At 48.0% G+C, this 14,773-nt stretch overlaps 1 protein-coding gene across 8 annotated transcripts in view; it reads right to left on the bottom strand.

The window, feature by feature from the left end:
* BTRC (beta-transducin repeat containing E3 ubiquitin protein ligase) overlaps positions 1-14,773 on the bottom strand; it is a 344,864-nt gene that overhangs the window by 248,632 nt on the left and 81,459 nt on the right. For 2 of the 8 annotated variants that reach the window (XM_077258620.1, XM_077258619.1), the window contains exon 1: positions 5,199-5,339. The exons of 4 other annotated variants lie outside the window; for them this stretch is intronic. In XM_077258620.1, the coding sequence (XP_077114735.1) occupies positions 5,199-5,216 (18 nt within the window). In that variant the 5' untranslated portion in view covers positions 5,217-5,339. Of the gene's footprint in view, positions 1-5,198; positions 5,367-14,773 lie in introns of those variants that run through there. 2 more of the 8 variants (XM_077258624.1, XM_077258625.1) reach the window with 2 other exon arrangements.

The following is a 14,773-nucleotide window of genomic DNA, read 5'->3' on the forward strand; positions in this document are numbered from 1 at the left end:
CCGGCGCCCATACAACCGCACGAGAGCCCCAGAACCACCAGTGCTAACACTCCATTTCACTCCTTTACATCACTCAAGCTCAGACCCTTTATTCTTATTAAAAAAGAAAAAAAAATAATGGAGAAGACCTTTTACCTGTAGATATAGGGTCAGGCTAATAGTGGTGACTGTAATCGCTCCATGCACCGTCCCAATGACTGATAGCCGGCGGCTCCCAGGAGAAAATACGTTCATTTTCTCCCAGGAACCACACTTTCAGTAAGGCGGCCAAGCAGCTATCGCAACTCTAGGTACCTGCAGATTAACCCTATATTTGCATTTTTCAAGATGTCAGGTTCCCTTTAATACCTACTAGAAAACTTAGGCGTAAAACATGGAGAACAGCACCATGCCAGCGTTACTATTTCACGGGCACAGCTCCTCTTTATAGGTTACAACAGGCGGCAAGTGGTAAAACAACTGTCCCCAGACCATAAATGCAGGGGGCACAATGTGGGGTCTAATCCATTTCTCATTGGAATTTGATTTTTGGGAAGACAGCTGCCCCCATTTCCCTTAACCATCGGCAGTGGGTTACAGCATTTTTCAGAATGAACGAGCTAAGCAGCCATCACATTAAGGAGAAAATAAACATTTGAACAAAAAATAGCAAGATCATTTTTAAATTGAACAAGTTAATAAATATCCAATTGGTCTGTGGTACAGAACCCCCCCTCAATTTAAAGATTCTTCTCAATAGATGAATTATTAAAGTTCCTTCTTCTACAAACGATGTTTAGAAACATTTGCACTGGTGGGTCCATGCGACGTGATGGGACCTCTACAGTTAGAACCATGCTCATATATGGCGGCATCACATGTATATTTTTAAGTAAAAGCCAGAGACTGATGGTATGGGACCAGAAGGAAACATTGCATTGGACTCTCACAAACCCCTATAAAAACGCCCTGTATTTTATATGCACACTAGTGATGAGCGAATGTGCTCAGATACAGTGTTATCTGAGCATGCTCCTGTAGTAACCGAGTGTTAATATGTTCAAGTCCCCTCGACTGCAAGTCTTGCGGCTGTTCAAGAGTCGTAACACAGGCAAGGACTGTATGTTTGTTAGGCAATCCCTGCATGTGTTGCGGCTGTCGAACAGCCGTGAGAAATGCAGCCGAAGCGACGGAAACATATTATTCGATCACGCCGAAGTCACTCTGTCAGCACCCCGAGCATGCTCAGATAACACCTTGTCTGAGCACGTTCGCTCATCACTAATGAACATAACTTATTAAATGTCCTACAAAATTTAGGTCAGCAGGGATGAGTTGGCACATCGGAATATAACTAATCCAGAGTCTGCTAATTAACAATTAATAAGGCAGACTTGGCAGCATTAAGCACATAACTTTGGTCAGCCCCGAGCCCGGCTCACACACCCTCTACTGTGTTTAGCACATCCATTAATACAGCAATCACCTGGACTAGCTCTTCCCACATTAGAGGAAGCATCTTACGTCCTCCGAGACTCTGCATTGTGGATAAGTGAGTATACGGCGGAGTATTCGGCCGTGGTCAGAGGATCATACACAATCTTACATGATTGGGACTTTACAGCAATGTAGTAGGAGGGTCCGACACACACGGACAAATCACACACTTGCCCAACATTACCCATAGGGACCAATCACAATGCGATCGTCTTCTTTATTTACATAAATGATGGAAACAGAAGGGGAGGGACGAACCCAGATGAACCCCATAAACCATGATGTCTCTCCGTAACAAAAAAAAAATAAGGGGGTGGGGGCCTTTCTTAAAAACTGCCGCATAATGGAACCCCCAAGCGGACCAAATAATGATCAGTGGGGATCCTGCGCTTCCTTTGCAGATAAGTGACAGATCAGTTTTCACGTAAATTCCACTTGTTCCTAGAACAGAAGACAGATCAGTAGGCTAATGTGACCGCGGCCTTATCCAACCCCCAATGTCTTCAGGAGCGCGAATAACTGCGGAGATTCCCCGTCGGCCCCGTGCAGCTCACTCTTTACAAGGTTTCTTAATTAAACGTTATCGTGGCTCAGAAGACGATTGTGGAAGGAAAAATACTGATAGTTAAAGGATAATAACCAAAGACAGTAAAAACGGCGTCTGAGAAGTGATTACCGCAGTGCAGACTGCACAGCATTAAAAAGTTAATGAAATCTGGAAACGTTTGCAATGTTTTACCTTCTCCATTAGTTCTGTATGGCTGCACATAGGGCAGGAGGTCGGGCGAGCGCAGGGCCCACCCTCCACAGGTCATTGGGCAGGAACCCACCCCTAACATTAGGAAGTCGGCCATCTATACTGCCTAGGACCCCTAGGCGACCATACCCAGGTCTGTGGCCAGAACGATGGTTTGGCCGCAAAGACCCCCATACACAGGAGCGCGACTTCGGACGAGTGCTCCTGTGTTCTCTTTGAGACTGCAACTGACTGACGTCTGCTCATCTCCGGGAGAACAGTGCGATCGGCGGCCATGACACACATTAGACCGCGGCCGAACCCATCAATAGCAACGGGTTCAGCCAACACTAGTCATGTGTATGGGGGCCAATATTCCAGTGAGCGCTGAGGGCCCCCCGCAATCAGTAATTTTATGGATAGGAGTTAAAGTGGTGTTCTGGGTCTTTAATGACTTAACCTTGTCAGATTGGGGTCTGACTCCTGTCTCCACCACTGATCGGCTGATTGAAGGGGCCGTGGCACATTGTGTTGTGGCCATTAAAGGTACTGCCAGTCCTCCCTTATCAGACGGGTCACACGCATCCCATTGTCTCAGATCGGAGGGGCACAGACATTTTATCATCATTTTATCATCACACATGGGGGATTGTAAGAAGTGGGAACTACGTGTCATTCTCCTGCTGCACCACCTGAGCTCTTTACATACAGACCCTGATTTACCATTGTGGTTTCTTCTGTGTTCTTTAATTATTTTCTATTTTTTTACTCACTTTAGTATGTACGGTACTTTATTTTCAAAAGATTTTGTGCTACTTAAGGAAAAGACACCAACAAAAAAAAAAAAAAAAAAAAAACTTGACAACTTTGCTCACCCCAATGTTTAAGACTCATGAAATGCAAATTTTACCAAATGTCACATTTTTTGGTTCATCTCACTCCAGCCCCTCCCCCGAGGACTTTTTAATTTCTGCCCCAATAGTCGCACATCGTTTAAAGAAAAAAAAATTAGAACTTGTGCTAAACCCAGGGGCTGCATACGCCGTGCAACTTGATGCAAAGAAGGTCAGCGATTACTAGAAAGAAAATAGAAAAAGTGACTAATAAATAAATGATGAATCGGGGCCAGTGTTTCGCTTTGCCTGTTGATGGCGCTGCGGAGGAATACAGCAGCAGCCATATACTGCCTGGTAGATTATTTTACACTAGACCCCTTGGTATGGAAGAGCACAGCGTAGCCTGTCCCATAGGACGCCCTGTCGGGTGAATAGGAGCTTCTCTGGGTGCATTAGTGAACGTTAATCATCCTGCAATGACGTCGCACACACGGCTGGCGCCACTCACCTCCGGGGCCCAATCCGCCCTATAGGGATGGCAAATGTGTGCAGTGCATGGGCGGCGCTCAGCCTGCACCATACAGCGCACGTGCTGCCTGTGTTATACAGCCGGCAATGAATCCAACTGCTGCAATTACTGCTATTGTAACACTTTACCTTTTAAATGCCACTGTTAATCATGAGAGAAGCATATAACATATGGGAAGGTGTCACGCAGCCCCCCAATACATGATTGTGGGGTGATGAGCATACAGTCATTACAGCAAGGGTGGGGGCGAGGATGATGACAGTCTACCCATTGCCCTGTGTCTGCCTTGCCTGTACACCCCGTGACTGGGCTTCCTAGCAGACAGGCGATATTACAGTAGTGGAAGTGTACTGTAAGAGTGACAACAGGTTCAAATCTCCACGGAGACCAAAAGTGAAAAAATATAATTATTATGGAAAAGTTCATACCCTAATTTTGCCCAAAACAGATAAAATCTTTAAAAAAAAAAACAAAAAAACAACATCTGTGGTGTCACTGGGTGCGATATAATAAAGCCATATTTATTCTGGGGCGAGAAAAAGAAAAAGAAAGATGAAATGGCGGAATCGCTGTTTTGTGGTCGCATCACCCCTCAAAAATTGGCATAAAGACATCAGAAAGCCGTATGGACCCTGAGGAGGTGATAAAAGTGTTATAGCTCAAAGCGCAGAGGCGACAACAGGGAGGGCCAGCGGGTGAGGCAACAAGAGGGGGCCGGCGGGCGAGGCGACAACAGGGAGGGGCCGGCGGGCGAGGCGACAACAGGGAGGGGCCGGCGGGCGAGGCGACAACAGGGAGGGGCCGGCGGGCGAGGCGACAAGAGGGGGGCAGCGGGCGAGGCGACAACAGGGAGGGGCCGGCGGGCGAGGCGACAACAGGGAGGGGCCGGCGGGCGAGGCGACAACAGGGAGGGGCCGGCGGGCGAGGCGACAACAGGGAGGGGCCGGCGGGCGAGGCGACAACAGGGAGGGGCCGGCGGGCGAGGCGACAACAGGGAGGGCCAGCGGGCGAGGCGACAAGAAGTGCCCGTGGGCGAGGCGACAACAGGGAGGGCCAGCGGGCGAGGTGACAAGAGGGGGGCCCCACAGGCGAAGCGACAAGAGGGGGGCACCAGGGGCGAGGCGACAAGAGGGGGGGCCCGCGGGCAAAGAAACAAGAGGGTCAGCGGGCGAGGCGACAACAGGGGGGCCCCGCGGGCGAGGCGACAACAGGGGGGCCCCGCGGGCGAGGAGACAAGAGGAAGGGCCGGATAACCCGGGGCGACCATACGATATATCCACCTACAGAGGGGTGAGCAGTGCCTGGGACTCATCACACAGGATGCACAGCTGCCAGTCTCACTGTACAACAATAGACCTGTGCCAGACATGATGTCACTGGGCAGAGCGCCGTCATCCGCCCTGTCCTCACCACAGCGCCCATTACAGCTGCACTATGTGCTGCAGACGAGACAGGACCCAGGATTCACAGCAATATCCAGACACAGAAGCCCCAGGATGATGGCAGAGGCTGATGTGCCAGGCAGGTCCCCGGTCCGGAGCGCACCCCGCCGGGACATCATCCCCGCTGCCGGTCATCCCCGCTGACATCACAGCAGAACGGCAGGACGTAACCAGATTACCTTTTTGTAAGATGCCATCACCCCCTGTACACCCTGCTCAGACAGACACTTCCTCGTCCGATGACATCATGGTCACGTGCTCCTCTGAACTATGTCGGCTACGGAAGCCTAGCGGGGACTAGCGAGCTCGGAAAGCGAAGCTAGGATGTTGTAACCATGGAGATTAGCGAGGCGAGTTCTCCCAGAAACCTGACCCATTCTATACGGAAAGTAGTTATAGGAGCTTTCCCCTATTGTGTAACTAGAGGAAATATCTCTAATGATGAAAAGAACAGTGAAAATAAAAATATAAAAAGTACTAATAAAGCAAAATTATCAAAAATGAAAATTAAGCCTTTATGACCAAACATTTTTTGTGCATCCTCTCCCCTTCTTCAATGATAAACACAAATTTCTTGTGCATTTTTTTGCAGGATGAGTTGTGGTTTGGTAGAGATGGCCTGGCAATTTGATGTTTTCAGTACGATTATGGCGATACCAATATAGTATAAATTTATTCAATTTTTGAAGGTAAATAAAATATGTGAGCTTTGAAAAAAAAATAATATTGTTTGGGTCACCACTTTTTGTTTTGCCATCGATGGAACTGTGTGAGGACTTGTATTTTTTGTAGAAGTTGTTTTTATTGCCGTAACTTGGGGGTACATAACATTTTTGGGGGGTGGCAGGTGCAGTGATGGAAAAATAAAAAGCAATTGTGATGTTTCCATTGTGTTTTTTTTATGTCGCTGTAATAGTATGCAGGTATGAGTATGTCACCACCAGGGGTGGATTAAGGGTAGCCAGGGCCCCGGGCTGTTCAGACACTGTGGGCCCCCGGTCATGTGACGGGGTCATAATATACCTGAACCAGATTATTCCAGAAAAATAGTTGCTGTGTGAAACTATAACCTGTCAAACATCCATTGATCTAGTCAATTTACCCTTCAGTTCAGTATATAGTATACAGTGTATAGTGTCAGTGTATAGGTAACACTGACTCACCAGTGACGTCTCTAGGTAAAGTCCTTCATCTTTCATCCAGCACAGACCGCCATCACTTCATTCAGACAGGGCTCGTTTCTGCAGGAAATAACACAGTTATCTCGAGCTCTGCTTGCAGAACACATTACTTAATTTTTCCCAACTTCTACATTACACCACATGAAGAAAAAGAGGCGACATAGTGTCACTCTACACAGTAACTGGACTGCCCCCCCCCCATTTAAAACAGTGTCCTCAAAAAATAAAATACATACATCACTGCAGTAATAATATCCCTTAATTAGCCCCTATGGTAATAATAATATCCCCCATCCTGGCCCCCGCCATATGTTCTCCCATCCTGCCCTCATGAGTATCCATCCTGCCACATATGATCTCACCATCCTGCCCCATCAGTCTCCATCGTATCCATCCTGCCCCATGATCCTGCATGATCTGTCTCCAATCCTGCCCCATGTCTTTCATTCTGCCCCATGTCTCCAATCATGCCCCGTATCTACATTCTGCCCATGTCTCCAGTCCTGCCCCCAGTGTGTCCAGCATCTCTGCCCCCAGTGTCCAGCATCTCTTCTGCCCCCAATGTGTCCAGCACCTCTGCCCCAATGTGTCCAGCATCCTGCCCCCAGTGTGTCCAGCATCCTGCCCCCAGTGTGTCCAGCAATATGCCCCAGTGTGTCCAGCATATTGCCCCCAGTGTGTCCAGCAATCTGCCCCAGTGTGTCCAGCATATTGCCCCCGTGTCTCCAGCTTATTGCCCCCAGTGTGTCCAGCATTCTGCCCCAGTGTCTCCAATATTGCCCCCAGTGTGTCCAGCAATCTGCCCCAGTATATCCAGCACATTGACCCAGTGTGTCCAGCAATCTGCCCCAGTGTCTGACTCCAGCATATTGCCCCCAGTGTGTCCAGCAATCTGCCCCAGTGTCTCCAGCATTGCCCCCAGTGTGTCCAGCAATCTACCCCAGTGTCTCCAATATTGCCCCCAGTGTGTCCAGCAATCTGCCCCAGTATATCCAGCATATTGACCCAGTGTGTCCAGCAATCTGCCCCAGTGTCTGACTCCAGCATATTGCCCCAAGTGTGTCCAGCAATCTGCCCCAGTGTCTCCAGCATTGCCCCCAGTGTGTCCAGCAATCTACCCCAGTGTCTCCAATATTGCCCCCAGTGTGTCCAGCAATCTGCCCCAGTGTGTCCAGCATTGCCCCTAGTGTGTCCAGCAATCTGCTCCAGTGTGTCCAGCATTGCCCCCAGTGTGTCCAGCAATCTGCCCCAGTGTGTCCAGCATATTGCCCCCAGACAGTGTCCAGCATTCTAGCCCGGGCCCCCCGGATTGCCGTTCGCAAAAAAAAAACCGAGTTCTCTTCACCTGACCTGCGCTCCAGCGGCGAAGCTCCCTCCAGCAGCGCGCACTCACAGGCAACTGACAATGACGTCAGACGCCGGCGACGTGTGCTGTTGTGAATTCCGTTCTGGAGCTCCCTCCTGTGGTTGCTAATGGTATTTTTGTGAGTTCTGCCCTTGGGCTCCCTCTGGTGGTTTCGAGTGGAACTGCTGCTCCTTTAGGTAGCTGTGGCAGCTGCCTTCACTAATCGCCTTGCCTGGGTTTGTTATTTAAACCTGCTCTGGGCTTTAGTTCATGCCAGCTGTCAATGTTCTTGGTTGGATTTGGTTCTCTCCTTGGATTTCTCATATGGCCTGTCCTTGTCAGCAAAAGATAAGTTTTTGCTAGTTTTGTTTGTCCATTTGCTTGGACTCTATTGCTTTGCAAATATGTCTCTTTTTGTCTAGCTTGTCACTATGTCATATTCAGGCTAGCTGGAAGCTCTGGGAAAGCAGACTTACCCCTCCACACCGTGAGTCGGTGTGGAGTTCATTTTTGTAAACTCTGCGTGGATTTTGTAGTTTTTAATACTGACCGCACAGTATCCTTTTCTCTCTGTCTATCAAGTTAGTATTGGCCTCCTTTGCTGAAATCTGATTTCATTTCTGTGTACGTCATTTCCCTCTTCACTCACAGTCAATATTTGTGGGGGGCTGTCTTTCCTTTTGGGGTTTTCTCTGAGGCAAGATAGCTTTCTATCTCCTTCTTTAGGGGTAGTTAGTTCTTAGGCTGTGAAGAGGTGTCTAGGGAGAGTCAGGAACATCCCACGGCTATTACTAGTGTTGTTGTTAGGATTAGGGACTGCGGTCAGTAGAGATACCACCTTCTCAGAGCTCGTTCCATGTTGCGTTTTAGCCACCAGGTCATATCAGTGTGGCCACTTAACCACCAGGTCATAACAGTGTGCGCTGTTATGATCCTTAGTGGTTGAGAATCACAAATTGCTCCAGCAAGGTGACTAAACATAGGACAAGCTCTAGGGAGGTGGAAAACTGGACTGACCGCAAAACTGAACCTATCCAACCACACTAGAGGCAGCCGGTGAACGTGTCTAAAATCCTAGACGTCTCGAGCCAGCCTGAGGAACTAACTACCCCTAGAGAGAAAGAAAGACCTCTCTTGCCTCCAGAGAAATAATCCCCAAAAGATATAGAAGCCCCCAACAGATAATAACGGTGAGGTAAGAGGAAGGCACATACACAGGGGTGAAAGCAGAATCAGCAAAAGAGGCCCACTAATTCTAGATAGCAGAAAATAGAAAAGGGGTCTATGCGGTCAGTAAAAAACCCTTACAAAATATCCACACTGAGATTTCAAGAACCCCCACACCAACTAACGGTGTGAGGGGAGAAACTCAGTCCCCTAGAGCAACCAGCAAGTAAGAAATCACATTTTAACAAGCTGGAAAAAAAAACATGATGAACGCTGATAATCAGAAACTGAACAAACAAAAACTTAGCTTGTCTTGGAGAGACTGGGAGCAAGGTAGTCACCAGGAATCTGAAGAGCACTGAATACATTGATAGCAGGCAAGGAACTGAGTATCCAGGTGAGCTAAATAGGAAACCAACCAAGGATAACGAACCAAGTGATGAAGCCAACCTGCAGAAAGACAACACTACACAGTACCGCTTGTGACCACTAGAGGGAGCCCAAAAATAGAGTTCACAACAGTACCCCCCCCTTGAGGAGGGGTCACCGAACCCTCATCAAGACCCCCAGGGCGATCAGGACGAGCTGCGTGGAAGGCACGAACCAAATCGGCCGCATGAACATCAGAGGCGACAACCCAGGAATTATCCTCCTGACCATAGCCCTTCCACTTAACCAGATACTGAAGTCTCCGTCTAGAGATACGAGAATCCAAAATCTTCTCCACCACGTACTCCAATTCGCCCTCGACCAGCACCGGAGCAGGAGGCTCAACAGAAGGAACCACAGGTACCACATACCTCCGCAACAAAGATCTATGGAACACATTATGAATGGCAAACGATGCCGGGAGATCCAAACGAAAAGACACCGGGTTAAGGATTTCCAAGATCTTATAAGGACCGATGAAGCGAGGCTTAAACTTACGAGATGAAACCTTCATAGGAACATACCGAGAAGACAGCCACACCAAATCCCCAACACGAAGTCAGGGACCCACACCGCGGTGGCGGTTGGCAAAGCGCTGAGCCCTCTCCTGTGACAATTTCAGATTGTCCACCACATGGCTCCAAATCTGCTGCAACCTATCCACCACAGAATCCACCCCAGGACAGTCAGAAGACTCAACCTGACCCGAGGAAAAACGAGGATGGAAACCAGAATTGCAGAAAAAAGGCGAAACCAAGGTAGGAGAACTAGCCCGATTATTAAGGGCAAACTCGGCCAATGGCAAAAAAGTCACCCAATCATCCTGATCAGCAGAAACAAAACATCTCAAATAAGTCTCCAACGTCTGATTAGTTCGCTCGGTTTGGCCATTAGTCTGAGGATGGAAGGCCGACGAAAAAGACAAATCAATGCCCATCTTAGCACAAAAAGTTCGCCAAAACCTGGACACAAACTGCTATCCTCTATCAGACACAATATTTTCAGTAATGCCGTGCAAGCGAACCACATTCTGAAAAAATAGAGGAACCAAATCGGAGGAGGAAGGCAGCTTAGGCAAGGGCACCAAATGGACCATCTTGGAAAAACGATCACACACCACCCAGATGACAGACATTTTCTGAGATACTGGCAGATCCGAAATAAAATCCATGGAAATGTGCGTCCAAGGCCTTTTCGGGACAGGCAAAGGCAAAAGCAAACCGCTGGCACGAGAACAGCAAGGCTTAGCCCGAGCACAAATCCCACAAGACTGCACAAAGGAACGCACATCCCGCGACAAGGAAGGCCACCAGAAGGACCTAGCCACCAAATCTCTGGTACCAAAAATCCCAGGATGACCCGCCAACACCGAAGAATGAACCTCGGAAATAACTCTGCTGGTCCATCTATCCGGGACAAACAGTCTCTCTGGTGGACAACGGTCAGGTCTATCCGCCTGAAATTTCTGCAGCACTCGTCGCAAATCTGGAGAAATGGCAGACAAAATCACTCCCTCTCTGAGAATACCAGCCGGCTCAGAAACTCCCGGAGAGTCAGGCACAAAACTCCTAGAAAATGCATCAGCTTTCACATTCTTCGAACCAGGCAGGTATGAGACCACGAAGTTGAAACGGGAGAAAAACAACGACCAACGAGCCTGTCTAGGATTCAGGCGCTTGGCAGACTCGAGGTAAATCAGATTTTTGTGATCAGTCAGGACCACCACACGATGTTTAGCTCCTTCGAGCCAATGTCGCCACTCCTCAAATGCCCACTTCATAGCCAACAACTCCCGATTACCAACATCATAATTTCGCTCGGCAGGTGAAAACTTTCTTGAAAAGAAAGCACACGGCTTCATCACAGAACCCTCAGAGCTTCTCTGCGACAAAACAGCCCCTGCTCCAATCTTGGAAGCATCAACCTCGACCTGGAAGGGGTGAGAGACATCTGGCTGACATAAGACTGGAGCTGAAGAAAACCGGTGCTTAAGCTCCCGAAAGGCCTCCACGGCCGCAGGAGACCAATTAGTCACATCAGAGCCCTTCTTGGTCAAATCCGTCAAAGGTTTAACCACACCAGAAAAATTAGCGATGAAACGACGGTAAAAATTAGCAAAACCCAAGAACTTCTGAAGACTCTTAACAGACGTGGGCTGAGTCCAGTCATGAATAGCCTGGACCTTGACTGGGTCCATCTCCACAGTAGAAGGAGAAAAAATAAAACCCAAAAAGGAGACCTTCTGTACTCCGAAGAGGCATTTTGAGCCCTTCACAAATAAAGCATTAGCACGCAGGACCTGAAACACCATCCTGACCTGCTTCACATGGGACTCCCAATCATCAGAAAAAAACAAAATGTCATCCAGATAAACAATCATAAATTTATCCAGATATTCTCGGAAAATGTCATGCATGAAGGACAAACACAGAAGGAGCATTAGAGAGTCCAAAAGGCATCACCAAGTACTCAAAATGGCCTTCGGGCGTATTAAATGCTGTTTTCCATTCATCTCCCTGCTTAATGCGCACAAGATTATACGCACCACGGAGATCTATCTTGGTGAACCAACTGGCACCCTTAATCCGAGCAAACAAATCAGACAATAGTGGCAGAGGATACTGAAATTTGACTGTGATTTTATTCAGAAGGCGATAATCTATACACGGTCTCAAAGAACCGTCCTTCTTGGCCACAAAAAAGAATCCTGCACCAAGAGGGGAAGAGGATGGGCGAATATGTCCCTTCTCCAAAGACTCCTTTATATAACTCCGCATCGCGGCATGCTCTGGTATAGACAAATTAAAAAGTCGTCCCTTAGGGAATTTACTACCAGGAATTAAATTTATAGCACAGTCACAATCCCTATGAGGGGGCAGGACACTGGACCTGGGCTCATCAAATACATCCTGGTAGTCAGACAAAAACTCAGGGACCACAGAAGGAGTGGAAGAAGCAATAGACACCAACGGAGTATCGCCATGAATTCCCTGACAACCCCAACTAGACACAGACATAGCTTTCCAATCTAAAACTGGATTATGAGCCTGCAGCCATGACAGACCCAAAACGACAACATCATGTAAATTATGCAGAACAAGAAAGCGAATCACCTCCTGATGAACGGGAGTCATGCACATGGTCATTTGCGTCCAATACTGAGGTTTATTCTCAGCCAATGGCGTAGCATCAATTCCCCTCAGAGGAATAGGAAATTCCAAAGGCTCCAGGACAAAACCACAGCGCCTGGCAAATGACAAATCCATCAGATTCAGGGCAGCACCCGAATCCACAAAGGCCATAACCGAGTAGGACGATAAAGAACAAATCAAAGTAACAGACAAAATAAATTTAGGCTGTAAAGTACCAATGGTGACAGGTTTAGCAACCTTTTTTAAGCGTTTAGAGCATGCTGAGATAACATGAGCTGAATCACCACAGTAAAAGCACAACCCATTTTGACGTCTATGACTTTGTCGCTCAATTCTGGTCAGGGTTCGATCACATTGCATAGACTCAGGTCCCTGTTCAGAAAATACCGCCAACGGATGAGCAGATTTGCGCTCCCGCAAACGCCGATCAACCTGAATGGCTAAAGCCATAGAATCACTCAGACTTGTAGGGGTGGGGAACCACACCATAACATCCTTAATGGCTTCAGAAAGACCTTCTCTGAAATTTGCAGCCAGGGCACACTCATTCCATTGAGTAAGCACCGACCATTTCCGAAATTTTTGACAATACACCTCTGCTTCATCCTGACCTTGAGAGATAGCCAGCAACGCTTTTTCTGCCTGATTCTCAAGATTAGGCTCCTCATAAAGCAATCCAAGAGCCAGAAAAAACGCATCCACATTAAGCAATGCAGGCTCTCCTGGCGCCAGAGAGAAAGCCCAATCCTGCGGGTCGCCACGCAACAAGGAGATAACAATTTTTACTTGCTGAGCGGAATCACCAGAGGAACGAGGTCTCAGAGATAGAAATAACTTACAATTATTCTTAAAATTCTGAAACCTAGATCTATCTCCAGAAAACAACTCAGGAATGGGTATCTTTGGTTCTGACATAGGGCTATGAATAACAAAATCCTGAATACTTTGCACCCGTGCAGCAAGATGATCCACACTAGAAGTCAGAGTCTGAACATCCATGTCTGCAGCTGAGCTCAAAACCACTCAGAGTTCAAGGGGATGAAAGAAGCTAGACAGACTGCAGCACAAAAAAAAAAAAAATGTACTCAGGTCTTCTTTTAATCCCACTTCTGCGATGCAAAAAACACTTTTTAGCCTGCTATACTGTTATGATCCTTAGTGGTTGAGAATCACAAATTACTCCAGCAAGGTGACTAAACATAGGACAAGCTCTAGGGAGGTGGAAAACTGGACTGACCGCAAAACTGAACCTATCCAACCACACTAGAGGCAGCTGATGAACGTGTCTAAAATCCTAGACGTCTCGAGCCAGCCTGAGGAACTAACTACCCCTAGAGAGAAAGAAAGACCTCTCTTGCCTCCAGAGAAATAATCCCCAAAAGATATAGATGCCCCCAACAGATAATAATGGTGAGGTAAGAGGAAGGCACATACACAGGGGTGAAAGCAGATTCAGCAAAAGAGGCCCACTAATTCTAGATAGCAGAAAATAGAAAAGGGGTCTATGCGGTCAGTAAAAAACCCTTACAAAATATCCACACTGAGATTTCAAGAACCCCCACACCAACTAACGGTGTGAGGGGAGAAACTCAGTCCCCTAGAGCAACCAGCAAGTAAGAAATCACATTTTAACAAGCTGGAAAAAAAACATGATGAACGCTGATAATCAGAAACTGAACAAACAAAAACTTAGCTTGTCTTGGAGAGACTGGGAGCAAGGTAGTCACCAGGAATCTGAAGAGCACTGAATACATTGATAGCAGGCAAGGAACTGAGTATCCAGGTGAGCTAAATAGGAAACCAACCAAGGATAACGAACCAGGTGATGAAGCCAACCAGCAGAAAGACAACACTACACAGTACCGCTTGTGACCACTAGAGGGAGCCCAAAAATAGAGTTCACAACAGTGCGCTGTGCCTGCGGCCCACTTCAGCTGCCAGCCTCCAATTGGCTGGCGGCTGTTGTTAACTATTGACGTATGGGCGCGTGCCCGCACGTCAATAGGTGAAACTGTCGCAGTGCCGGTAGGGGCTCGGTGAGCAGATGAGATGGGGCCCGATGCGGGCCCCCTCTCTGCCCACCAGGCCCATACCGCAGCCAGGGCAGTAATGCCCTGATGGCGGCGGGCAATCTGAGCGGTAGCCCAGGGCCCCCCCACACCACTGGGCTACCGCCCAGATTGAGCCAATTGTAATCTGCCCCTGGTCACCACGGAACAGACAGACCAACAGTTGAGGGGTTTAATAACAGGAATAAGGTTCTCCTCGCAGGGAGGATGTAATGGAAAATAACTAGCAATAAACAGTGCAAAAATATGGGAGTCAAACAATGTAACAGAAGTAAGCAAGATTTCTTGAGAAAAGAACACTTATCAGTCTGATGAGGACTTGCTTGAAGGGTCGTCTTCTCCAACGTAGGAGCCGAGAAACAGCTGCACTTGTCGTCCCTCTGTTGTCCGTGGGCTGAGTAGTCTCTAGGA

Source organism: Ranitomeya variabilis, chromosome 4, assembly GCF_051348905.1.
Source record: "Ranitomeya variabilis isolate aRanVar5 chromosome 4, aRanVar5.hap1, whole genome shotgun sequence".
Lineage (NCBI taxonomy): Eukaryota > Metazoa > Chordata > Amphibia > Anura > Dendrobatidae > Ranitomeya > Ranitomeya variabilis.